Source organism: Nelusetta ayraudi, unplaced genomic scaffold (assembly GCF_046127955.1).
Source record: "Nelusetta ayraudi isolate G7.1 ecotype Tasmania unplaced genomic scaffold, CSIRO-AGI_Nayr_v1 ptg000222l, whole genome shotgun sequence".
Classification (NCBI taxonomy): Eukaryota; Metazoa; Chordata; class Actinopteri; order Tetraodontiformes; family Monacanthidae; genus Nelusetta; species Nelusetta ayraudi.
The window spans coordinates 62,501-87,500 of record NW_027466271.1 but is presented as its reverse complement, the minus strand read 5'-3'; the positions used below and the strand labels follow the sequence as shown (position 1 = coordinate 87,500).

At 53.0% G+C, this 25,000-nt stretch overlaps 5 protein-coding genes across 7 annotated transcripts in view; 3 read left to right on the top strand and 2 right to left on the bottom strand.

The window, feature by feature from the left end:
• cdk19 (cyclin dependent kinase 19) overlaps nucleotides 1-11,863 on the bottom strand; it is a 28,740-nt gene extending 16,877 nt beyond the window's left edge. Inside the window, exons 1-3 of one of the 3 annotated variants that reach the window (XM_076016363.1) lie at nucleotides 11,700-11,863; nucleotides 11,478-11,623; nucleotides 7,849-7,924 (exon numbers count right to left, since the gene is read on the bottom strand). In XM_076016363.1, the coding sequence (XP_075872478.1) occupies nucleotides 7,849-7,924; nucleotides 11,478-11,623; nucleotides 11,700-11,702 (225 nt within the window). In that variant the 5' untranslated portion in view covers nucleotides 11,703-11,863. Of the gene's footprint in view, nucleotides 1-7,848; nucleotides 7,925-11,477 lie in introns of all 3 variants that reach the window. The other 2 variants (XM_076016364.1, XM_076016361.1) reach the window with 2 other exon arrangements.
• LOC142881903 (putative ribonuclease ZC3H12C) overlaps nucleotides 1-25,000 on the top strand; it is an 89,943-nt gene that overhangs the window by 51,511 nt on the left and 13,432 nt on the right. The gene's annotated exons all lie outside the window — the stretch shown is intronic.
• LOC142881878 (uncharacterized) lies at nucleotides 4,396-6,866 on the bottom strand (the record flags this gene model as incomplete). The annotated part of the gene is made up of 3 exons (XM_076016296.1): nucleotides 4,396-4,481; nucleotides 5,903-6,141; nucleotides 6,490-6,866. Coding segments are annotated over 3 exons (702 nt in total), but the record flags the coding sequence as incomplete, so codon positions are not given.
• amd1 (adenosylmethionine decarboxylase 1) lies at nucleotides 12,702-22,243 on the top strand. The gene is made up of 9 exons (XM_076016373.1): nucleotides 12,702-13,185; nucleotides 17,209-17,295; nucleotides 17,988-18,114; nucleotides 18,204-18,306; nucleotides 18,398-18,440; nucleotides 18,540-18,684; nucleotides 18,817-18,909; nucleotides 19,010-19,165; nucleotides 19,249-22,243. The coding sequence occupies exons 1-9, from the start codon at nucleotides 13,073-13,075 to the stop codon at nucleotides 19,390-19,392; spliced, it is 1,011 nt and encodes a 336-aa protein (XP_075872488.1). The 5' UTR covers nucleotides 12,702-13,072; the 3' UTR covers nucleotides 19,393-22,243.
• Nucleotides 23,139-25,000, top strand: part of rpf2 (ribosome production factor 2 homolog) — a 4,789-nt gene continuing 2,927 nt past the window's right edge. Inside the window, exons 1-4 of the mRNA XM_076016374.1 lie at nucleotides 23,139-23,288; nucleotides 23,813-23,945; nucleotides 24,026-24,063; nucleotides 24,950-24,989. Of these exons, the coding sequence (XP_075872489.1) occupies nucleotides 23,266-23,288; nucleotides 23,813-23,945; nucleotides 24,026-24,063; nucleotides 24,950-24,989 (234 nt within the window). The 5' untranslated portion in view covers nucleotides 23,139-23,265. The remainder of the gene's footprint in view (nucleotides 23,289-23,812; nucleotides 23,946-24,025; nucleotides 24,064-24,949; nucleotides 24,990-25,000) is intronic.

Sequence of the window (25,000 nt, the reverse complement as noted above, 5' to 3'; positions counted from 1 at the left end):
TGCTGACTGTCCACACCGCTGGTAGCCAAGTGTCCAAATGGGATGTGGTTCTGCTCAGACTGGGCCACATTATTGAGCCATCTGACAGGCACACTGACAGACACGGACCGTTCACACTGAAACGCCTCTGACCAAACCAGACCACCTCCTCAAGTGCTTCCAATCCGTTCGGCACAGACCAGAGTTCATGTGATTTGTGACTGTTCACACTACAGAGCCACCAGGTTTCAATCTGGATGGGCTGAACCATTGTGTCCAATTGGTTCGTTGACAGCAGCTGCAGTAATAACAGAAGCAGAACACAGAAGTTCACTGACTTCACTCGCAAATCTTCATTTTTTTCAAGAAGACAAGAATTTAACCCCCCCGCCCCTGCAGCTCTTTGGAAGGTATGCAGTGTCACTCCACCACTCTGACTCCTCCCTCTAATGACTGTTTTTACCCTGCGCCTGGTTTTCCTGCCGTACGATAAATAACACTTTCAAACCCTCATAAATGTCTGCTCGGCTGCCGTCAGAGAAGAAGAAGAAGAAGAAGAAGAAGAAGAAGAAGAAGAAGAGGAGGAAGAAGAAGAAGAGGTCAGGATGGTCTCCTAGCCTCTAATCACTGATGATAAACCGCTGTGAGTGGAGCTTCTCTCTCCCACCGGCCAATCAGAGAGCAGCACGTCATCATTTGGTTGGTCTGCCAGCTACTTCCTGTCCATGCAAACACACACACACACACACACACACACACACACACCTTGAAGCCAGCCTGAGTGTCTGAGGCCTCTGAGTGGAGACAGGAAGTGGCACCTGTCACCTGTCAGAGCTCTTTGCTCGCCAACGTGTTCGTCAGCTGTTTGACTGATGACCAGCAGAGTGTCTCACACTGCCAGGGCCTCTGCACACAGCTTCTCTCCTATTGGACCACCAAATGTCATCACAGGGCGCTGTGCCTCCAGGAAGTGCTGCTGCTTTGGTTCTTTGGTTGTTTGTTCCAGCAGTTGAGGGGCGTTCAACACAGGGACCCCCAGGAGAGGTGGAGGTGGAGGTGGAGGTGGCCGTGGTCGCAGGGGAACTCCCAGCCACAATAATGGTGGGATTGTCTTCCGGCCTCTTTGATCCGGCACTCGGACGAGGAAATGAGGTTTAGCTTTAATCGCAGCCTTAATCCACAGGCCACAATGGAGCATTGTGGGCCGAGCCGCTGGCTTAGGGCGCCGTTAGGGGGGTCCAGGGCCGGGGCCAAGGGGGCGGGGCTACAGGCAGAGAGGGCCGGGGGGGGCCGTCACACGCCGTCTGATGTGGGTTGTAACTGATGCGCTACACAAGCGAGCGCTGTCACGTGTTGGTAGAGGCCTGCAGGGTTCTTCCAGGAGGAGGAGGAGGAGGAGGAGGAGTAGGAGGTGGAGGAGAAGGAGGAGTAGGAGGAGGAGGAGGAGTAGGAGAAGAGGGAAATGTGATGACGCTGCTGCTGCTACCGAAGCAGGAAGCCAAACAATTCAAAAACACAAAAGTGTAATTTTGTATTTCCAGGTGGTGGGCGGAGCCTGACCACAGGCAGCCAGTCGGCAGCTGCAGCTTCCTCAGAAGCGACCAACTGGAGCATCTTAGCCGCGGCAGCTGCTAACTTCCTGTTTGTTCTCCCGCAGCCCGGAGGTTCTGGGGGCCGATGGATCCGTTCCAATTCACACCAGCCGTGTTTCCATGGACACAACTGATCAGAATCAAGGCCCAATCGGATTAGAAACGCTCCATGAAAACACGTCAATCGGAAGATTCTGATCCGATCCGGTCCATCGGGAAAGAGAGGTGCTTGATGCCGATGGTGATTCCGAACGGCGTCCACGGCCACGCCCACTGGGATCCTGTCTTCCTGGTCGGGGTCAAAGTACCTCCACCGCCTGTGTGCTGCGTCAGTGCGACGCTTTTCCACCTTTGCTTTCTAGCTGGAAGCTTGAAAAGATAGAAAACAAAACGCGAGGGTCTGAAAGCGTGAAGGACGACTCGCCGTCTGCTGCTGCTGCTGCTGCTGCTGCTGCTGCTGCTCCTGCTGCTTCCAGGACACGAGGCAACTCCCTCCGCACATTCCCCAATGAACGCTGGGTGCATGTACTCTCACTCACACACACACACACACACACACACACACACACACACACACACACAGGTCATGATGGGATCATGTAGTGTCCATGACACCAGGGGCTTTGGAACCATCAACCAGGGTGGTAGATACCAGAAGAGGCCTCCACAGGCAGGGTTTCCACCTCAGGTGCTGCGGAGCTACTTTTGCTAAGGCGCTAACGCTGAGGGGGCGGGGCCGGAGAGCAGCACTAATGCATCATCAACCCCCCCCCCCGTGCCCAGAAACCTTGTGACTGACTCGTCGCCCGCAGTTTTTATTACCGCTCATGTGCTGCGGCGGTGCGACCACTCTAGCGCCCCCCCCCCCTCCACCAGTTGCTGATTATTTTTTTCCACTCGATCACAAAGACGACGCAGGGCATGGATTAGCGCCGAGTCGAGGCGCGAAAAGAGAGAGAGAGGAGATCTGGGCCGCTGACTGGCTCGCTCGCCCGCTTCTGCTGGGAAGGAGAACTGGGTCATGTTGTTGTTGGAGGCCTCTGAAGAATGTAGCCGCGGATCAGAACCACAACTGGGCTTCTCCAGGTCGTTGACCCCGGCCAGGCCAGCGGCCAAGAGGGCAGCTTCTCAGGACCTGCTGGCCCCGCCCACCTCCACCTCCACCACCACCCGGGTCACCAGCACCCACCTGCTGCTGCGGGAGTCCACTTTTATTTTTTATATTTATTTTGTCTCTTTGTGTTTTTCAGAAGAGAAGCTCCTCCCACCAGTTCATTCCTCCTGCCTGAGGGCACACACACACACACACACACACACACACACACACACACACACACACACACACACACACACACACACACTCAAAGCACCAGTAACGCAGGTTTGGGCTTGAACGGGTCAGCTGACTGAGTCACTGGTTAACATGCAAATCCAGTGACAGAGCGGCGTGACAAGAGGTGGAGGTGCAGGTGTAGCACGCAGGAGGAGGAAGAGGAGCAGATAAAGAACTCCCGTCACCTCCACCGAGCTCCACCACTGACGGAGGTGTGAGGTGGTGCTGGTGGTGCAGCCACACTGGGCTCTGAGTCTGCAGAGAGGAGAACCAGCAGCAGCAGCAGCAGCAGTCTGCTGACTCGGCTCTCTGGCAGAAGCTGCAGGATCCATCAGATGTTGCATCACAACAAACTGTTCCTCCTGCTGATCTACTGCAGAGCCTCCTCCCCCTCCTCCTCTTCCACCTCCTCCTCCTCCTCCTCCTCACAGTGTGTTTTCCACCACTCTTCCAGCTGGATGGCTCTCAGAAAACTCTGGCTGAAACACGTGCTCCTCACGTGCTCCTCAGGTGCTCCTCAGGTGCTCCTCAGGTGCTCCTCAGGTTCCTTGGCAACTGGCAGTTTATCCGCTGGTGCAAACACAACAGAGCCACGTTGCTGTTTGCACAGTCACTGACAAACATCCTCGCCGGGCCGGGAGCCTCTGCCTCTGAGCGTCTTCCTCTCCACCGGGCAGAGGAACCAGAGGAACCTGCTTTGGCTGCAAGTGGGAGCCACAGTCACAGGCTGCACTTAGGAAACGCAGCGTCGATCCAGCAGCTGCACACACCTGGGGGGGGGCGGTGGTGGTCCGGGGGGGCGGGGGGGCGGCAGGGGAGTTCTTGGGAGGTCTGGACAGGAACAGGGAAGGGGGATTGGGGGGGGGCAACAAAAGCCATTGTGACTTTTGGGCTGGGAAGGAAAACACGAGGCTGGTGGAGCAGGTTTGAATTGTCGGAGGTCAGAATGTGACTGGTGACTTGTGTTACTGTCCCGCCGTCACCGTCGCTCGGCTGCAACACATCCAGAGTTCCTCAGTCAGCAGGGACCCGGATCAGCAGGACCCTGGATCAGCAGGACCCTGGATCAGCAGGACCCTGGATCAGCAGGACCCTGGATCAGCAGGGCCCTGGAGTCCTTGCTCTCCCTCCAGCCTGCCGGCCCTCACGTGCTTCCTGCTCTCTAAGTCTTGACTTGGTGTCACAGCAACACAAAGACCTTGTGTTGTGTTGTGTTGTGTTGTGTTGTGTTGTGCAGATTCATTTCTTCCCTCGTTACTTGCAGCGGTTGTAAGACTGGCGGTGGAGGTGAGGCTGGTTCTGCTGGGGGGGTGGGGGAGGGGGGGGGGTGGTGCTGGGAACGTCCAGAATGTTGTCGAGCAACCCAAGAACACCAACACACTGCAGATTCCTGCACGGAGGCCAGCGGCAGCAGGGAGGAGCTGGCAGACTGTTGTTGTGGGTTCTCAGCGTTCCTCCACCTCGCAGGAACAACCACACTCTCTGTGGTCTTCAAAGCCAGGGTGACTCACAACACAAGGCACTGGCCACCGCCACCACCACCGCCACCACCGCCACCACCACCACGCCTCCGCCTGCTGCACTCACACATGGAAGGAGACGCTGGCGACGTTTCCTGTTTTGCTGCTGCACCAACAACAAGAAGAGCTTTCAATAAAGTCACAACCGCGTCACAAGCTCTATGTGTGTGTGTGTGTGTGTGTGTGTGTGTGTGTGTGTGCGCGTGAGGGGGCTGCTCATAATTCTGCCTCAGTTCTTTTTTTTTTTTATTATTTCCTTGTTTTTAACATTTTCAGTGAAATTGCCAAACAGAAAAGTGAAACTAAAAGTGTAGAAGTTTGTTTTGGTTGTTTTTTGGCTGGAATCAAGAGTCTCTCTCTCTCTCTCTCTCTGTCTCTCTTTCTGTCTCTCTCTCTCTTTCCCCCCTCTCTCTCTCTGTCTCTCGCTCTCTCTCTCTCTCTCTGTCTCTCTCTCTCTCTCTTTCCCCCCTCTCTCTCTCTGTCTCTCGCTCTCTCTCTCTCTGTCTCTCTTTCTGTCTCTCTCTCTCTTTCCCCCCTCTCTCTCTCTGTCTCTCGCTCTCTCTCTCTGTCTCTCTCTCTCTCTCTTTCCCCCCTCTCTCTCTCTGTCTCTCGCTCTCTCTCTCTCTCTCTCTGTCTCTCTCTCTCTCTCTTTCCCCCCTCTCTCTCTCTGTCTCTCGCTCTCTCTCTCTCTGTCTCTCTGTCTGTCTCTCTCTCTCTCTCTCTCCCCCCCTCTCTCTGTCTCTCTCTCTCTTTCTGTCTCTCTCTCTGTCTCTCTGTCTGTCTCTCTCTCTCTCCCCCCCCCCCGTCTCTCTGTCTCTCGCTCTCTCTCTCTCTGTCTCTCTGTCTGTCTCTCTCCCTCTCTCTCTCGCCCGGTTCAGCCAGTTTGTGTTTCGTGCCGCCGCAGAAGTTAACCAGCCGCCTGTCCATCCGTCCATCACGGCGGTGATGGCAGGATGAGGAGGAGCTGTGAAAATCAAACAGTCGCTGCGGCTGCAGGTGGCGCAAGAACCAAGAAGAGACGCAGCAGGAAGTGGCGACTGGACCTGTGGAGAAACGGCCAAAGCACTGAAAGTTTTTACTGCGGGAAGCAGTGAGTGAAGCCGCATGAAGGCTGCTTTTGGTTAAGGCTGAAATTCTGGGGAAAGAATGAAAGCTGTTGGTTACATAAGAGCGAGAACAAAGCCCAACACGTTTGCTTGGAAGGCTGAGCTGAGGTGGAAGGCGCCACCAGTAACTGTCTGCTCTCATCTTCCACACAGCTGCACCAAAACAGCCCAGGGCCCAGGGGGCGTCGCCCAGAGGAAAATAAAACACGGCCAGCGACGCCTCGCGTTTTCTCCGGCTTCGTTCCTCAATTTGGTCGGAAGTTCAGACCAAAAAACATTTTTAAAAAAGGAGGAGGAGGAGGAGGAGGAGGAGGAGCGGAAGATCCCGTGCAGCTGGCGGGCTGCTGCTGGTGTGAACAGGCCCAGAGAGACACAGCAGGCGCTGCTGCTTCCACTCCACCTGCCCGCCTCCAGCAACACCTGAAGCCTGTTGCTGGAGTCCAGGGAGTCCAGAGAGTCCAGAGAGTCCAGTGAGTCCAGGGAGTCCAGTGAGTACAGTGAGTCCAGGGAGTCTAGGGAGTCCAGTGAGTCCAGAGAGTCCAGGGAGTCTAGGGAGTCCAGTGAGTCCAGTGAGTCCAGAGAGTCCAGGGAGTCCAGTGAGTCCAGTGAGTCTAGGGAGTACAGTGAGTCCAGGGAGTCCAGGGAGTCCAGTGAGTCCAGAGAGTCCAGGGAGTCCAGAGAGTCCAGTGAGTCCAGAGAGTCCAGTGAGTCCAGTGAGTCTAGGGAGTCCAGTGAGTCCAGAGAGTCCAGAGAGTCCAGAGAGTCCAGTGAGTACAGTGAGTCCAGTGAGTACAGTGAGTCCAGAGAGTCCAGAGAGTCCAGTGAGTACAGTGAGTCCAGTGAGTCCAGTGAGTACAGGGAGTCCAGAGAGTCCAGAGAGTCCAGTGAGTCCAGGGAGTCCAGTGAGTACAGTGAGTCCAGGGAGTCTAGGGAGTCCAGTGAGTCCAGAGAGTCCAGGGAGTCTAGGGAGTCCAGTGAGTCCAGTGAGTCCAGAGAGTCCAGGGAGTCCAGTGAGTCCAGTGAGTCTAGGGAGTACAGTGAGTCCAGAGAGTCCAGGGAGTCCAGTGAGTCCAGGGAGTCCAGGGAGTCCAGTGAGTCCAGAGAGTCCAGGGAGTCCAGAGAGTCCAGTGAGTCCAGAGAGTCCAGAGAGTCCAGTGAGTCCAGAGAGTCCAGGGAGTCCAGAGAGTCCAGTGAGTCCAGAGAGTCCAGTGAGTCTAGGGAGTCCAGTGAGTCCAGAGAGTCCAGTGAGTCCAGAGAGTCCAGAGAGTCCAGAGAGTCCAGTGAGTACAGTGAGTCCAGTGAGTACAGTGAGTCCAGAGAGTCCAGAGAGTCCAGTGAGTACAGTGAGTCCAGTGAGTCCAGTGAGTACAGGGAGTCCAGAGAGTCCAGTGAGTCCAGTGAGTCCAGTGAGTCCAGAGAGTCCAGTGAGTACAGTGAGTCCAGTGAGTCCAGTGAGTACAGGGAGTCCAGAGAGTCCAGTGAGTACAGTGAGTCCAGTGAGTCCAGAGAGTCCAGAGAGTCCAGTGAGTCCAGTGAGTCCAGTGAGTACAGGGAGTCCAGAGAGTCCAGTGAGTCCAGTGAGTCCAGGGAGTCCAGAGAGTCCAGAGAGTCCAGGGAGTCCAGTGAGTACAGGGATTCCAGAGAGTCCAGTGAGTCCAGGGAGTCCAGAGAGTCCAGGGAGTCCAGGGAGTCCAGGGAGTCCAGGGAGTCCAGTGAGTACAGTGAGTCCAGTGAGTCCAGTGAGTACAGGGAGTCCAGTGAGTCCAGTGAGTCCAGGGAGTCCAGTGAGTACAGGGAGTCCAGAGAGTCCAGTGAGTCCAGGGAGTCCAGTGCTCACTGGTCTGACTGGGCGGACTGGGAGGATCCCACAACCTGTTTCCATTTCACCAACTAAAACAAACAGTGTTTGAGGACTGAGAACTGTCAATCAGCTGAGCCTCCTCTGCTGACGGTGGAATGTGGGTCAAAGGGCGACGTGTGACATCATCAGCACACCCGCCCACCACACACACCAGCGGGTGGGGGAGGGGTGAGGAGGTTTCGGAGGGAGAAGCTGGTAAAACAAGAGTGTCAGGACCTCTCCTCTTCCTGTCAGGGTGAGGTCGCGACCTCTAGGTGACCTTCAAACACACGACCGCCACTGCAGCTCGGATCAAAGAGCTTCTGATGTGTTTCTGTGGCACGGTACAGCATGGTGCCCTGGTGTTCATCTGCTCCAGTCATGTGAGCAGCAACAACAACAACAACAACAACAACAACAACAGCAGCAGCAGCAGCAGCAGCAGCAGCAGCAGCAGCAGCAGGCGGCAGTGACTCACCGCGATCTCCCTGCAGGCCGACATTGAAATTCCAGTGCCTTCAATTTGTTTCAGTGCATATTCCTTCTCATCCTTCCTGCAGAGAGAGAGAGAAAGGTCCTGTCAGACACATAGAGACCAATACACAGCCAGACACACACATGTATTCTCTTTCATTGATCTTTACTTCCTGTTTGCACTCAAAGGCCTCACACACTAAGGGAGGGTGTGTGTGTGTGTGTGTGTGTGTGTGTGTGTATTCCAAAGGTTTCAAGTCATCAGGTGACCATACACACTAACCAAACACCTCTTGTATGAATTTGGCCAATCAGATGGTGGGAAAGTGAGAGAGTGACGTCCCGGTGGAAGGTGCACGTGCAGCTTTGGACTCTTGGGAGATTTCAAGTCAAGCAGTGCTCAGCTTTATCAGTGTGCAGTGATGAGACAGTGCGAGTGTGTGTAGAACTGTGGTTGATGAATGTCTCCTCACTGCTGAGCAGCCGGAGCCTCTGCTGTGGGGCTCCAGCGGGCTTCATCTCTCGGAAGCCCGCTGGAGCTCCACCTGCTGGTCCAGCTGCTCCAACAGTCCGACCCAGACAGCCGCTCAGCATGCGGCTACAGGGGGTCATGGAGGTGACCTCTGTGACCTCTTCTTTCACCTGCTACCATTTACAGTCCCCAACATTTGACGGCCCCCAGAAACCAAGCATCCCCCAGCATGATGGGTCTCAGGTTCTCCAGCAGCAGCTCGCTCACTTCTTCTGGGGTCTGAGGCCTTCAAAAATCAGCACCAATCCAGCCCGAAGATCCAGCGCATCGAAATACGACCAGCCTGGCTGGAGCTGTTGGAGCTGCTGGAGCTGTTGGAGCTGCTGGAGCTGCAGCAGCTGCAACTGCTGGAGCTGTTGGAGCTGCTGGAGCTGCTGGAGCTGCAGCTGCTGGAGCTGCTGCAGTTGTTGCAGCTGCTGGAGCTGCTGGAGCTACTGGAGCTGCTGGAGCTTCTGCAGCTTCTGCAGCTGCTGGAGCTGCAACAACTGCAGCTGCTGGAGCTGCTGCAGTTGTTGCAGCTGCTGGAGCTGCTGGAGCTGCTGGAGCTGCTGGAGGCTCCTCGGTCCAGGTGCTCAGCTGACAGCGTGGCTAAACCCAGGCTAGTGGCGACGCTACGAGTGCATCCTCTCTGGGATAGAAATAACAAATCGATTTTCGGCCTCCTGGTGCCAGATCGGATCAACAAAGCGAGACTGCCCCCCCCCCCCCACACACACACACACACACACCCGCCACCCGCGGGCCTGCAGCTGGGTGCCAAGCCAGAACCAGGAAGGAAGTTAGTGCAAGTCGCTCTGCAGAAAAGAGGAAATGGCATGCGGCGGTGCATCGGATGAGATTATTATCATTGTTATTGTCATTGTTATTGTTGTTATTATTGTTGTTGTTATCTTGCAGGTTGCAGGTCAGATTCCCAGAGCAGCACCGAGGCAGTGAGCTGCACTTTTGTAATTCTCTCTGATCACCGGTGTGAGTGTTCCAGGTCCAGCGGCGTCTCCCACTGCCTCCTTCAGACAGCGTGAGCGCCGGGGCCTCGTGGCTCTCTGATGGTGCATTTAAAGGAGCCGGGAGGTTTTAAAACACTGCCATTAAACTGTTACGAGCTCCAGTAAAAGAAAATTGACGGCTTTCATACACGTCACAAACACAGTCATTCTTTTTTCTTTGAGAAGCAGGTCAGCAAGACTACATCATAGACGATGACCTCTGACCTCCCTGCCCTTCCTGGTGATGAGCCTGTATTGTAACTGACGCTATCAGCAGCAGCCTAACTGATCTGGACTGGAAGCTTCTGCCACAAAGACACGCTGCAAACTGCAGCAAGGAGACAATCATTGCATTCAAAACAACAACTAGAGCTAACGTTCAGTTAGCGTAGCTTTTCATTGGTGTTCCTTGCCAGCTGGGTGGGTGGGGGAGGGGCAGGAGGGGGCAACGGGTGGGGGCGTTAACTTGGGACCACGAGATAATCATTGATGCGGTTGACTGAAAAACCTACAGAGCAGAAACCCAAGGTTCCACCCAGTCGACGCAGCAGGATGACCGCTGCTGCTGCTGCTGCTGCTGCTGCTGCTCTCAGAATTAACGATGTCACTGTGATCCAGTCCCAGAAATTGAAAAAAATAAAAGGAAATCAAAAGGAAAAAGGAGAAGAACTCGTCCACGTTCCCAAACAGCCCCACACTCTTGTCAGCTGACACTGAGTGTTTTGTGCATGTGTGTGTGTGTGTGTGTGTGTGCGTGTGGAGACGGAACGTCCCGCACGCCTCAAATTTTTGTAACCAATCTTATCTGCCGGCGGTGACTTGCCACCACTTCATCATGTTGCTGGCACGAGTCTGGACCTCGTGGAGCCGTGAGGAACCACCTCCACTGCCACCACTGGCCTGGGCCCAGGGCCTCCAGCCAGGATCACATCAGTTTGCAGCAGAACCTCCTGGGTCGGCCGTACATCCTGGCATCACTGGCTTGAAAGCCACCGTCATTTTAGTTTACCTACCGTACATTTAACCCTTTACTGACACTGAATGTGAGCCAGCTTTGGTGGTTTATTACCACCTGGTGCATGTTTTATGCTTCTCAACGTACATTCACCGAGCTATAAACAAGAAGCCGACTGATCAATGGATTGACGAATCTCTTCTGAACACCTGGGCAAAAGGGCAGCTAACCAACATCTGCCAGGGCTGCATTCAACCGGTTTCCAACTTTGGAATTTATGAGAGTGACTGTGGTTCTCTGGCTGCAACCAGAGCGCAGCAGCACCTGCTCCGAGAGGCTCACGCTGTTTCTGAGTGTCAAACCTTCAGCTGGGGCTGTGGGTGGGGAGTCGTGGGACGGTGACCTGACTGGAAGGAGCCCTCCTCAGAAAGTTCACTTCACCCAAGACAGCGTGCCAGCCAGCCGGGCAATGAATAACAAGGTGGTAATAAGTAGCTGGACCTTCTGGAGGAACCATGAGGACACCCAGTCCGTTACGCCATGTTTACTGCACTGTCACATGCTCGCCACTGTACAGAGCCGCTGGTCTGTTGATCAGACAGGCACAGCAGAGGTTTAAGCAGCGGTGCTGTTGGGTAGACGGGGTGAGGAGGAGGAGGAGGAGGAGGAGGAGGAAGAGGAAGAGGAAGAAGAAGACGCTGTGATGATGTCACTATCGCCTTGAAGCGACGCAGCAGCAGCAGAAATAGCGGCAGTCACAATAACACGGAGGTGTTCAGCAGCAGCAGCAGCAGCGGCAGCGATGTGAATATTGTGGATAAAATGTGGAGAAGAACGGCGCTGTGTTGACGTTATTAAAGTGGGAGGAGGAGGGAGAGGGAGAGGGAGGAGGGAGGAGGACCGTTGGTGAGTGAGAGTGCGTTACATGAAAACAAAAACACGCGCGCGCGCGCACACACACACACACACACACACACACACACACACACACACACACACACACACACACACACACACACACACTCGGGCTATCGCTTCGAGGGGGACACTCTCGAGCCCCAAACACAGCAACACACGGCGGGACCGTCGCGTCGGTCGACCGCGGACCGCCGCTTGACTCTCTCGCTCCCGCACAAAACGGCGGCGGCGGCGGATCTTACCCGTCTTTGCGCTTGGCTTTATAAACGTGCCCGTAGGTGCCGCGACCCACTTTGCAACCTTCATATTCGAACAGATCCTCCACTCGCTCGCGCTCGGCCGCCAGCTTGGTTTTGAAGTCGTAATCCATTCTAAGCCATAAATGCGCCTTCATTTACAATAAAAATACAATATTAATTATTACATGCATTAATTAAATAATCTGCTCGTTTTTATTCCCCCACCATTTCCTTGTTTGGGATTTTGGTCTGCTCCGCTTAATGTTCACTGGCTCGTTGACGTTTCTAATTGGCGCGCAGGGCGCGCTGGGTAGTGTAGTCCCGGCGGGCGGGCGCCGCCGCTGGCCGCCGCGCTGTGCGGCCGAGGCGGGAACTACAGCCCGCGCTTCTGGCTGCAGTGTGTTGCACTGCGAGCGGCTCGAGGAGGAGTGCTCTGCTCAAATGCAGCCGACGGCTTCTGGCTCTCGTGGTGTCCGGCGGCGGAGCGGGACCGTCCGGCCTCGGTGAGCTGCTGCTGAGGGCGATCATGTACAAGAACACAGCATGTTTGGGGTTCAACGAAATAAAATCCAGGAACAGCTTTCGGTGTCAGCTCACGAGCAAACTATGCGGGCTAATATTATACCGCAGTCACATATGGTTGCGTTTGTAGACAATGAAATATTTCTCAAAAAATAAAAACACTGTTGTTGTCTTTAAGACAAAAAAAATTAAACCAAAAATAATTGTTGGTCATTTATAATTGACCAGTTTCATGTCGTAATGCTTCCATTACTTAACCCGTTTTAAATTGTAATAGATATATTTCCCCATATTCAGTAGTTAAAAAACAAAACAAAACTTAATACTACTAACTTAAGATATACTAGCCGTGTAATATTGTAGTCTCTACGGTTTTTATTTTGTTTTTGTTTTTTTAAAAAGGGACAAAGTACATTCATCAACATTTCCATGACAAAGTAAATAAACCCGAGTTAGCTGAAGGCTAATTTCCATCGGTAGGTCCTTTGCAAGGTGTTAACAGGCAACTTGATGCACAATAATGTCAAAAACCTTTTATTGAATTAGTCTCTATGGGTCGTACGTCATATTATAATGTCAGTATTATACAGGAGTATAATAGGAATTTTGACTTTAATATAATTTAACACTTGAATGAAGATGACTGTTGCTGCTGCAGGTCCAGGGTATACATACACACGCAAACTGGCCGGAGACTGTCACATCACGTGAGGGAACGCCCATTTCCCTGGAGCAATTGGCACGTCCCTCGACCAATCGCGAGCGGACTGGAGGGCACGGCCAGCGGATTGGCTGTGGGTGGCAGTGACGTGGAGGCGGCGAGCGGATAAATAGAGGCGACTAGTGCCGCTCAGCGCTCTACACAGTATGGCCGGCGATATTAGCTAGCACTCGCTAACGGTATTCTCTGAAAAAGGGAAGACGGCAACCTAAGAGAATATAAAGAATCATTAACACCAACAAGGATTGCTTCAAGGACTGTAAACTCAATAAATAATATCTGGTCGAGGGGACGGATTGGGGTGCGCTTTGACCGGAGATCGGCATCCTATTTTTTGTTGGGTGACTGTTGTCCCATGATGGAAGATAACAGTGCGCATTTCTTCGAGGGTACCGAGAAGCTGCTGGAGGTGTGGTTCTCTCGGCAGGACGAGACCAAAGGAACCGGAGACCTCCGAACCATCCCAAGGTTGGTGTCGCTGCCCTCGCCTTTTGCCTTTCGCCTCGCCAGGTGTCGCTTCCGGCGGCCGGCTGCCCTCCCCCAAGCCCGAGCCGAGTCGAGTCGAGCCCAGCCGAGTCGAGCCGCGTGCCTGGCGCCACTGCGTCACTTCATTCAACACACGTCAACACGCTTTAACGCCACAAACTGTGTGTGGAGCCTTTATGTCCCCCCACCGCCAAGCTTTTCGCCCGACTTCTCTAACCGGATGGACCTCCGCTAGGTGACGGCTGGCGGGCTGTTTTCTCCAGAAGCTTTAGAAGCAGCGTCACTCCAAAAAATGGCCACCTCCCCCTGCACGGTGGCACGGCGGAGCTGAGTCATTCATTCCTCGCCGAGGGGGTTTATGACTTGGGGATGTGAAGCTTCGCTCAAACACTCGAATCCCGCCTCTTGTCGCTCTTTTAACGGACTTCTCTAGCATTCTGACGCCGTCTGCAGCGAGGCAGCCACCAGCCGTGGGGTTTTATCGAGGGGAAGAAATATTTTTATTATTATTATTATTATTATTATTATTGACCACCAGGTCGTGTTTTGTTTTCGCCCTCGTTTTTATGTTGTTATTGAATTCCAATTCAGTAGCAGCACTAGTAGTAGTAGTAGTAGTAGTAGTAAGAGAAGAACTCCACTTGCCACACTAGCTATTCCTATTCATTCCTTATTTGCACACGCGCTTTCTTTCCCTCCGCCCCTTCCTTCCTTCTCCCGTCACCTTTTTCGGTGTTGAGGAACTGGCCTTGTTTTTTTTTATAAAAAATAAAAATCAATAAAAAAAAATCTATAACTTGGTGGCTGGCTTACTCTTCACTCGACGTACTAGTTTCATGTTGGGCCCAATGTTTTTTCTCGGCATCATATTAAGAGAAGTGGAGGAAGTGAAGCGCTGCTAGTTGCTAGCATGTGGCCGTCACCGCGTGTCACCTCCAAACCTGTCCGACAACTAACAGGACCGAAACTCACTTTTTAAAAAAAAAAATAAATAGGAGAAAAGTCAAATCAGGCTCATTTGGTTGTAAAAAAAAACAAAAAACAAACAAACAAACAAAATACGGTAAAGTCGGACCTATTTTCAGTGACGTCAGAGACGATTAAAGTTGCACGGAGCTCAAAGAGCAGCAACCCATGCTGCCGAAGTGGGTGAGAAGACACCTCGTGTAGCGCCTGTCCCAGTCACGTTTCCAGCCATGTCGAGGTTTCCCCTCCCAGCTCCTCTGATTGGCTGCAAGCTACTCCCCCCCCCCCCCCCCCACGCGCACACACACACACACACACACACACACACACACTCTTTCTTCCTTGTGGGCTTGGCTGCCTTGGGTGCTCTCTAAGAGCGGAGGCCTGTTGTGATGGAAGAATGGTAGCGAGCAGCTTGGCTGGACTTTAGTCCCACAGCTGCAACATTCCAAATGGCTCCTCACTAAATGAATGCAATCCACTCCCAGGTGTTTGATAAGGACGGATGAGTTGAAGAGAGCAGAGCCAATGGTGTCGTTCCATTGTCTGCACTATTGATTTCTGCAGTCGGCACTGTCCACACAGAGCCGACTCGGTTCTGATGAAATAAATGACGGTGCAGCTGGGTTTTGCAGGAGTTGCAGTCATAAATCCAGCATAGGAATTGAAGACGAGGAAAAAAAAACACTGTGGTTCTTTCTTGTTTATACATGACCAAAGTATAGGTGAAAGGTCATAACATGGCATGAAGTGTGTTCAGAATCTAAAAAGAACTGAGGGGAATGAATTTTCCCGAGGCCGGAGCCACTTGTTGCTCCCTGAAGGTGTCGTCTCTGCCGCTAAGTGGCTGTGCTGCGGCCTGGCTCAAGGCTAAATCCCCCCCGCACCGCCGCTGACTTTCCTGCTCATTAACCACATCACAGAGGGCACTTCAGCGGGAGCGCGTGGCGGCCTGCGTGAATGACGAGCCGCATTCATTTTCAGCCGGCGGGCAGATTAAGGGCTCAGGGCGGCCACTGTCACTGGATCAGAGCGGCTGGACGCCGGCCAATGTCCAAATAAGTCCACCGGGGGCGCCGATTGACAAAAGAGGCGCCGGCTGCTCACGTTACCGTCTTCCGGCAGCGGTGGCGGCGGGCAGGAGCAGCATGGGGCTGTCCTGCTCACACTGGGACTGTGTGGCGTTCACTGACAGTTCATCGCCAACTAAAAGCCGTATTTCTCCAATTGCAACAAAGTGCGATTGCGATTTGCAGGTGCTTCCACTGAAGGGTGTGAAGATCGTCCACCTGGAGGCGCCACTGTGAGGAGGACGGAGGCACAAAGCATTTGGCCATAACTCTGCATTTCCATGTTGTTTGCTGTCCAGAATGTTTGTTGGCTTTTTCTCTTTGGTGACTTGTAAAAAAAAAAAAAAAAAAAACATTCCGTCTCCTCCTCCTCCGTCCAATCACAATGCGCCATTGTGACCGGTCAGTGAACTGGTCACGTGACCCCGTACGTCACGTCCGCTGACGCGCACTGTTGCGATATTCCTCCATATGGATCCGTGTGGAAAACCACCTGCTGAGAGCGCCGAGGCCTTCCAGCCACGGTGGAGAGCTTCCAGCGGCTTCCTCACCAGGTTTTAGTGCCCCCCCCAGGTGTCCTGGTGGTCTCCAAAACCTCTGGGAGAACCTTCAGCTTCCTCCATCAGCGTTCACTTGACCTTGGCCACTCCCCCCCCCCCCCCCCCAGAACGGTTCCTAGCCAGTCAAGGGGCAATCCCATTGGCTCCTCTCCCTCTCCCTCTTTCTCTGGATTTATCTGCTCCTGTTTAAAAGTCTTAAACTTAATCCTGCCCGCCGTCAGTCTCTGGACTGTTTCTCTCTCAGCCAGCCAGTCAGCCAGCGTCTGATTGGTCCTGCTGATCATGGCTGCAGCCAGTTAAAAGGAGTGAATGCAGTGCACCGCCGCTGTGGAAGGAGTCTGGCTGCTCTTCAGCCGCTGCACCGCCGCCTCTGAGTGGAGAAAAGGGATTTCCGGCCCGTGATGCCACCCGGTGGAAGTGGCAGTGTGGCGTGTTGTGCTGGCGTGTGGTGCTACCGTGTGGTGCGCTTTCACAACCAGAGTCTGCTCAGTCAGTCAGTCAGTCAGCAGCCATTTTGTGCCCCCAACTGGGTGGCTGTCATTTGGCTCCTTCTGCCTTGAGAGAAAACTCTCTGAACTTTATTGACACTGATTCTGGGTCAAGTTGACACTCTTGGCTCTGGCATGCCGTGCTCTAACATGAGCGGTTTGCTGCCATCACTGAGTCCAAGTGGTCCAAGCTGTTGCTCAGCGTGTTTCTCTCCGTCTTCTGCCGCCGTTTGATCGTGAAACCTGAAACTTGACGACGAGCTGAAGCCACCTGCTGCTAGCAGCTCTTACCAGGCACATTTCTAGACCCGGGAACTGGTTGGTGGTGGTGGGGTCGGGGTGGTGGTGGTGGTGGTGGTGGGGGCGTAGCTCAACTGTGCTACGTCGGCTGCTGGTAAATTCCCCATTGAGCGCCGCTGCCTCCTCGCGCACTTTCTGCAGCGCGGCCCAGGCACGGCGCTGCTCCGCTTCCTGCAGGCACTGAGCGCCGACACACTGCCCTTCCAAGGCTGCAGCCAGAATGTGGCGCAGCTGCATTAGAAGGAGGAGGAGGAGGAGGAGGAGGAGGAGGAGGAGCGGGAGCAGGAGGAGGAGGAGTCTGCTCCGCAGGGCTGTGATGAAGGACAGAGCTGGCGGAGATGCAGCCAGACTGGGAACACAACGGCCTTTCTTCCCACGCCGGCCCTTTAACAGCGCTGCCAGCCAATCAGCTGCCAGCGCTGCCTGTGGTGTTTTCCTCATGCGCCACCGTCCCACCGTGGGAAGATGTTTGTCAGGCCTTATCGCACTGCATGCTCTGGATAGCAGACGGCTGCACTTCCTCTCTGAAGGCCATAAAATGTGATTTGTGAGGCTTTGTTTTGATTCTCTCTCCCTCTCTCCCTCTCTCTCTCCCTCCCTCTCTCTGTTTCTCTCCTGCAGGTTTGAGTGGGACAAACTCTTGGAGAATGTGCATTGTTTGATCATAAGTGTGACAAAGTCTGACAAGCAGGAAGCTTATATACTCAGGTGAGTGGCGGCCGCCTGAGGTCACGGTGCTGCTGCAGGGCCGCTTCCGGCTCAGAGCCGGCCGGGATTAGAACCATGATCTGCTTGAGGAGGGCGCAGTACCTGGGAATACCTCACAGTACCTGGGAATAGCTCACAGTATCCTGGGAGTACCTCACAGTACCTGGGAATACCTCACAGTATCCTGGGAATAGCTCACAGTACCTGGGAGTACCTCACAGTACCTGGGAATAGCTCACAGTACCTGGAAGTACCTCACAGTACCCTAGAATACCTCACAGTACCCTGGAAGTACCTCACAGTACCCTGGGATTACCTCACAGTACCTTAGAATAGCTCACAGTACCCTAGGAGTACCTCACAGTACCCTAGAATACCTCACAGTACCCTGGAAGTACCTCACAGTACCTGGGAATACCTCACAGTACCTTAGAATAGCTCACAGTACCCTAGGAGTACCTCACAGTACCCTAGAATACCTCACAGTACCCTAGGAGTACCTCACAGTACCTGGGAATACCTCACAGTACCCTAGAATACCCCACAGTACCTCAGAGTGCGTGACCTTGGCCAGCTTGTTGGCCCCAAGATGTTTTCTACGGTTGAGATTGAGTGCAGTACCTGTGTTTGACCACCGGGCTGCTCTGATCTGATGTCTGTCTGTCTCTCTCTGTGTCTCTTTGCCTCCGCAGTGAGAGTAGCATGTTTGTCTCCAAGAGACGTTTCATTTTGAAGACATGCGGAACCACCCTCTTACTGCAAGCACTGGTCCCCCTGCTGGAGCTCGCCAGGGAGTACTGCGGCTTCGACGCCATCGAGGTCACTGCCACGCAGCAACACCTCGGCTCCTCCCACTCGGAACTCTGCTGAAGTGTTTACCTGTTGCTTTGTTTTGATTGTATTTGCAGAATTTCTTCTACTCCCGGAAGAACTTCATGAAGCCGACCCACCAGGAGTTCCCTCACCGGAACTTCCAGGAGGAAGTGGACTTCCTCAGTGAGATTTTCCCAAGTATGTGGCGTGTGGAGGCGTGTCTTGAGGTTGGCCGGCGCCACTGACGGTACTTGTACTGATTGATGTGTCTTGTGTGCGTCCCCTCCAGATGGTGCGGCCTACTGTATGGGACGTTTGAACTGCGACTGCTGGTGAGAAGACCTTCTGGAGGTCCTGCTCTTCCTCCAGGTGTGGAAGGTGTGTGTTTCATGTCTCCCCCCTCCTCTCCCCCCCCGCACCCCCCACCTCAGGTACCTGTTTACTCTGGACCTACCTGAGTACTGGGAGAACAAGCCTGCGGATCAGACGCTGGAGGTGCTGATGAGCGACCTCGATCCAGCCATTATGGACCAGTTCTACATGAAAGACGGTGTTTCTGCAAGTGATGTCACTCGTGTAAGTGGCCTGCCTGCCTGCCTGCCTGCCGGTGTCGGGTTGCTCGGCCCGTCAAGTGTCATGTGACTCTGAACCCCTCCCCCAAACCTCCTCCCACCCATCGACCCTGACGTGCGTCTTCTCTGCCCACAGATGAGTGGAATACGTGACCTGATACCAGGTTCTGTGATCGACGCCACTATGTTCAACCCTTGTGGATACTCAATGAATGGAATGAAAGCTGACGTGAGTGTCTGGGACCAGAGGAGGAGGAGCTGCTCCTTCCATAAAGCAGCAGCAGCAGCAGCCGAACTGAGTCTTCTGGTGGTTGCTTGGTGTCTTCCAGGGAACCTACTGGACCATCCACATCACCCCGGAGCCGGAGTTCTCCTACGTCAGCTTTGAGACCAACCTCTCCCAGACCTCCTACGACGATCTGGTGCGGAAGGTTGTGGAGGTTTTCAAGCCGGGGAAGTTTGTTACCACACTTTTTGTCAATCAGGTACCAACGGCACTCCTGGCGTTTCCTCTCCTTCTCGTTCCCACCGTGGCTCGCGGCTGACCTGATCCCGTGTCCTCCCGCAGAGCTCCAAATGTCGCAGTGTCTTCTCCTCGGCCCAGAAGCTGGAGGGGTTCAAGCGCATCGACCGCCAGTTGGCCCAGTTCAACGACTACAACTTTGTCTTCACCAGTTACGCCCAGAGCCGCCAGCAGAACCAGCAGAGCTGAGGCTCCACCATGAAGAAGAGGCGTAAAAAGAAAGGCGGCCGCCGCCCCCTGGTGGTCGGCTCGACGTTCCCCCGCCCTCCCTCCGCCCCCGCCCCCGCCCCCTCCCCGTGCCCCTCCCCCTCCAGTTTGAGTTGTTTGCATTGTCGTATCCGTGACTTAGATCTCCCGCATGAAAGCTCGACTCTGTGTTTCGATATTCTAGCTCACTCTTGCTGTGACGTTGAAGTGCATGTAGAGGAATTACAGGCGCAGTTTCCCTGGCTGGCCACCTGTGGCGCCCAGTACCACGGCCCCTTCCTGCAGGTGTCGCCCCTCATCCCCCACAGACAAGGCTTCCGCCCACACTAGGCCCGGAGCCCTGGCACGCTCAGACTGGCCCCGCCCCGCCCCACCCCGCCCGTCACTCACTGACACCATTGGTCGGCAACTTTTCCTCACTTCCTGTTTCTTTCTTCCTCTTCCTCCTATATATTAAATGTGCACTTTATCAACCAAGAGAAAGCGTCAAGTAGTCGTGCGGTACGAGACCAAGGCCTTGCGTCGCTCTGATTGAATGTACTCGCCCCCACCCTAGCCCCCGCCCAACCACCCCCCCACCCACCCAACCAACACACACCACCCGTGTGGAAACAGCCGCAGCTCGGCGCCTCCTTATTTTCTGTCGGCAGAAAATTGCACTAAGGCGACGCGGCCGAGCGCCGCCGCACTGTAGCCCCGCCCACTTCACAGAGTCACCGCCATCTCGACAATCATCCCGTGCGTCACGTTCCCCCACCACGTCCCAGAGCAGCAGCAGCAGCAGCAGCAGGTGGTGCTGAAAAGAAAACCTCTGCATGTCTGCAGAAGTAAGAATAAGTTAGAGCTCCCTCTACAGGAAGCTTCCGGCATCAAATCACTTTTCATCGCAACGGTACGCTCGTTTCTACGGAAGTGCGTTGGTGCCGCCCTAGAAATAAGAACGGGTAACACCGTGATAGTTTGACGTTATTTGGTGATCATTGTCACGTTCTGACCCGATACTGAGGGGACGTTCGAAAAGCTTTCAGAACTTTGACGTAGCTGATTGACGGCACACCTCTCCAGTCGTGCCCACTTCCCCGCAGTCTCACCTTGCAACGCACACAAAGACGTGATGGTTTCACATTACAACGTGAATGTAAGCAAAAATGATCACTAAAATAAAGTGTCAGTTTCAGGGGCTTACGTGCTGATTATCACGTAAAGCCCTGATGGTGTCCGGTTGCAAGGCGACACTGAGCCCGGGCTTTTTTTTCCTAGGGTGGCAGCAATGCGCTTCCGTACGTTTTCAAAAGGAAAATGTACGAGAAAAGTCTCGAGCTGGTTTTTGGACTCCAGGAGAGCGCTCCCTCCTCCACACACACACACACACACACACACACACACACACACACACACAGTGGTGTGTGTGGCTCATAGTGACCCCTGCTGCCCAGCCATTGTTGCGGCGGCTCGGCCCTCCCCTGCCGCAGCGGGAGCGGCCCCAGCAGAGAAAAGAGCCGTGCACGCCACGCACGGCGTCATGATGAATCAGACTTTCTTTTTAGTTGCTCAGCTCGGCATTTTTTTTCTCTCCTTGCGCTCACAATGCCGTCCGTCCTCTCTCCTCCCACCATACACTAACCTGGAAGCGGCACAATGGAGGCGCACCAGTCTGAGCATGCCAGGGTGATCCCGGATCATTCCACATGTAACCACATAAAACACCCCACCACCCGGGGTTTTTTTTTTTTGTTTTGTTTTGTTTTATGATTAGACTTTTTTTTTCTTTCTTTTTTTTCCCGCTGCCAACGGTTGTGAAAATGTGACTCCAGCAGTTTTTTATGTTTCGGATCAATGCCCATTGTCGGTGAGGGGGAAGGTCCTCTGACACTGTGGTGCATGTGACTACTAGTGCCGTGTTGCGTAGTTCCTTTCTTCACTCTTTCAAGGAAGCTTGGTGCTTTTTGTTTTTTGTTTTTTTTTGCCTTTTCTCCTTTTCGAGCGGCTGGAAAGCAAACCTGCTGCATCCTGATGTGTGCTACTTTCTTTTCCTCTGGTTAGGTGGGAATTTTTCTCTTTGATATTTCTCAGATGACTTTAAATCTAACGTGTTGGGGGTGGGGGTGGGGGGGGAAGCTTTAGGGGGCTCCGGTTGTTTCTGGTGACGCTCACTGGGAGCAGTGGGAGCAGTGGGAGCGCTCCCAGCGGCGCTCTGGGAGCAGCTCAGAGCACCGAGGACCCACCTCGGCCGTCCTCTGAGCTGCTCCCGGAGCGGCCGGACATCAACTGGTGTGAGCCGCTGCGGCCGCTTCCACTTCCTGTTTGAGAGAAAAAGGCACCGACGGATTTCCAGAGTGTAACGCTTTGTTGGCGTGCATCACTGCGCTTTTTGTTTCATTTTTATACAGTAAAGTCACAAAATGCTTCATTTCCCCCTTTTCTTTTTTCAGTTGAACGGTAGTAGAATTTTATACAAAAATATTTTGTATTTTTGCTGCGGACCAATATTCCTTTTTCTTCCCTGTTTTGTCTTTCTTTTCTCGTCACAGCAGTGTTTTTCCCGAATTTGAAGGCTGACCTTTTCACACAAATGACTGAAGTCTTGTTGAATCCCTCGTTCTCCCTCCCTAGGACCGCCCTCTGGTTGCAGGGGGGAGGGGATTGGTGGTAGGCGGAGCCCCTCCTGCTGGTGAGAGGGTGCATTTGCAGGCTGTATGAGGTTGTACTGAAAGAGAAATCTTTGCTGTTCTAATTCTTTCTTTTGCTGTTCTTTGGATTGTCAAGATGTGCTAAATATATCTGTGCTATGAGCTTGAAGCTTCAATAAAAAAAAATTATCTGTGCAACCATCTTGCCTGTTTTGTTTTTTTATTTTTATCCTTTTTCATGAGCAATGTGAAAACTAGAGCACAGAACTCGTCATTGAAAGAAGGGGGCGGGGGGGGAATTCCAGACTTTGACCTCCTCTTTGTTTATGTCATTTCCAACAATGCACAATAACTGTGAGGCTATGGAACCCTGGACCATCTGCAAGCTCTCAAAGCCTATTTACAACTTTAGGGTTCGGTATAAATGTTGCTTCGGTGCATAGACACAGTTCAGTTCAGTTCAGTTGCAGTTTATTTTACAAATCAGTGAAGATACAAATAAGATTCAAAGTATGTTTGTAAAGATTGGGGCTCCCCAGAAGCTACTGTATCTCCAGCTTCTGGCCTGGGGGCGCCCAGACACCATACAACCACCCTAAACCAGAAATCAAATTCCCCGTCTCCACCCAGTCCAACCCCACCTAAAACCCCCAAATTCCTCAGATTCCTCAGATACAGGTGTCTAAAATACATACATGCACGAAAGAGAGAAGTTCATTTTAAATCCTCAACTGTTATCACTTGTTGTTGGTGTTGCATACAAGAATCCTTGTCAGGATAAATACTTGGCAATGACACAATAACAGTGTCTAAATTGCCATATTGAAATAAAATAACGTTTAAAGGGTGAAATCGCTTTTATTGATTTAATTTACTCGGCTATTTAGTTTTCACACATCACATTGCAGTCATTTGTACATGTTTGTCCAAAAACAAACACTTTCAGTCCACAGAAACAAAAGTTTCTGTCGCAGAAAAATTATCCTATGCTAGCATGTATGCTAAAGCTAAAGCAGGAAATGCACCGGAAACACGCGGAACTGGGAGCTATCGGCGAGTTTCAGTCTGTAGCTCCCTCTGGTGGCTAAACACGCGCCCTACAGTCACGGCTGAAGGCGGCGGTCGCCCCACCAACGAAGAAGAGCAAGCCGGAAGCGCCAGTTGTTGTCTTCCGCTTCACGTGGACCGGAGAACAACGTGCGGCTTCGGCGCAGAAGAAGCAAAAATGACGCAGTTGGATGGAGTCGTGTGAGTTTTAACAAACTTCTCCTTTATTTCAGAGCAGCCGTGTGTTACTGTGCCCGTGTTCAATGCGTCGCGCTGCTGCCGTAAATAGACCCCGTTGAAGTTAGCTTAGCATAGCGCGTCGGCTACCTGGACAGAGTAGATTCAGAGGGGAAGTTTAATCCTAGATTTCGCCACATGCGGTTCTGAAAGCAACATGCTGGCTCATTGTCAACAGTCGCGTCGTTTACAGTAGTTTTTGTCGAGATAAAAACAAAGTGTGTCGGTCAAACAGTAGCTAAACCTTCCTCTACAAGCTTATTTATCCTCTGCACAGTCGCCATCAGAGGCGTTGAGATGTGTGTTGGTGTTTGGAGACTCCTTTCCCTGCGGTGATCATGTGACATTCAGTTCATTTCTACTAGGGCTGTCATTCAATGGTGAAAACACCAACAATGACGTTGGTGCCTTTTGACGCATCTACTCCTCGTGAAGAATGCCCCAGTAGACTGGCGATGGCCTCCTCACTCACCTGTGTCGTCCCACAGGAAGCCCAAGACCAAGCGCTCCAAGCGCTTCCTGGAGAGCCGCGCGCCCAAGCTGGTGGAGGACGTGAAGACGGCCATGATCATGAAGGGCGGCAACACCAGCCTGACCATCACACGGGCGCTCAAAGACATCGTGAGTGGCCTCCCAGCCGCCTCGCCAAGCAGCCAATCAGCTCCTTGCTTTGTGTCACGTGGTTTTCTTTCTCGCTGCAGTTCGCCCTGAAGAAGCCCAACGCAGTCCTGTACAAGAAGTAAGTGGAACACCGGTACCAGAACCGTGTCTTCATAGCGATACCAGGACCATTGAGTGCTTGTAAAATACCTGCCGATACCACGACACCCATACCAGGTGTGTGTGTATGACAACGGTGTTAGGTGTGTGTGTTTGCACTGCAGTGAAACCTGTTGTAGAACAACACACTGAGGATTGTTGTTCAAATAACACAACATGTACAGAGTACCTCTATGATGTATGATGGCCTCATGAAACACTCTACAGTCCCACCTGAACAATGAGAATATCCAGCAGAAGTTGTTTTATTGTGGCGGTTTGACGTCAAAGATGAAAGCAACACCTTTTAATTGAGCCATTCCACGCAAACTGACGTCTCGAGCACTTCCTTGTTGTGACTTTGCTGATGAAGATGTTCCGCTTATTAAAAGCACGAGGCCACAAACTCGGAACGTCATTATAAAATTTGAGTTGTTTTTTTTTTTAAAGCTGCAAGACCTGATCAGCAAAAACTTGAAATATATTGATTTGCATATTATTCCGTTATATAATGTGTCACGTTCACCTTTGAAGTTGAATTGCAGAAACACAGCAACCTGTTCAGGATATTCTAATGTTCTGGGTCGTACCTGTACGTGGGTGAGTACTGCGATGCAAGTCCCGGTACTCCACTCAGTCTGGACTACAGGGCCTGGCGGTGCATCGCTCAGCATTGTGATTAGCAGAGAAAAACCTTCCAAAAATCTCCTGGCCTGCAAATACATTTGTTTGTAAGAAGGTCTTGGCGGTGGTTGGTTTGCTGGTATAGTTTATTTCCACCCGGGAGACTGAGCTGCTGCAGCTGCTGCTGCTGCTGCTGCTGCTGCTGCTGCTGCTGCTGACGCTGGTGGTTTGTGTCTCCACAGGAAGAACATCACGCGGCCCTTTGAAGACTCCACCTCGCTCGTGAGTCTCGG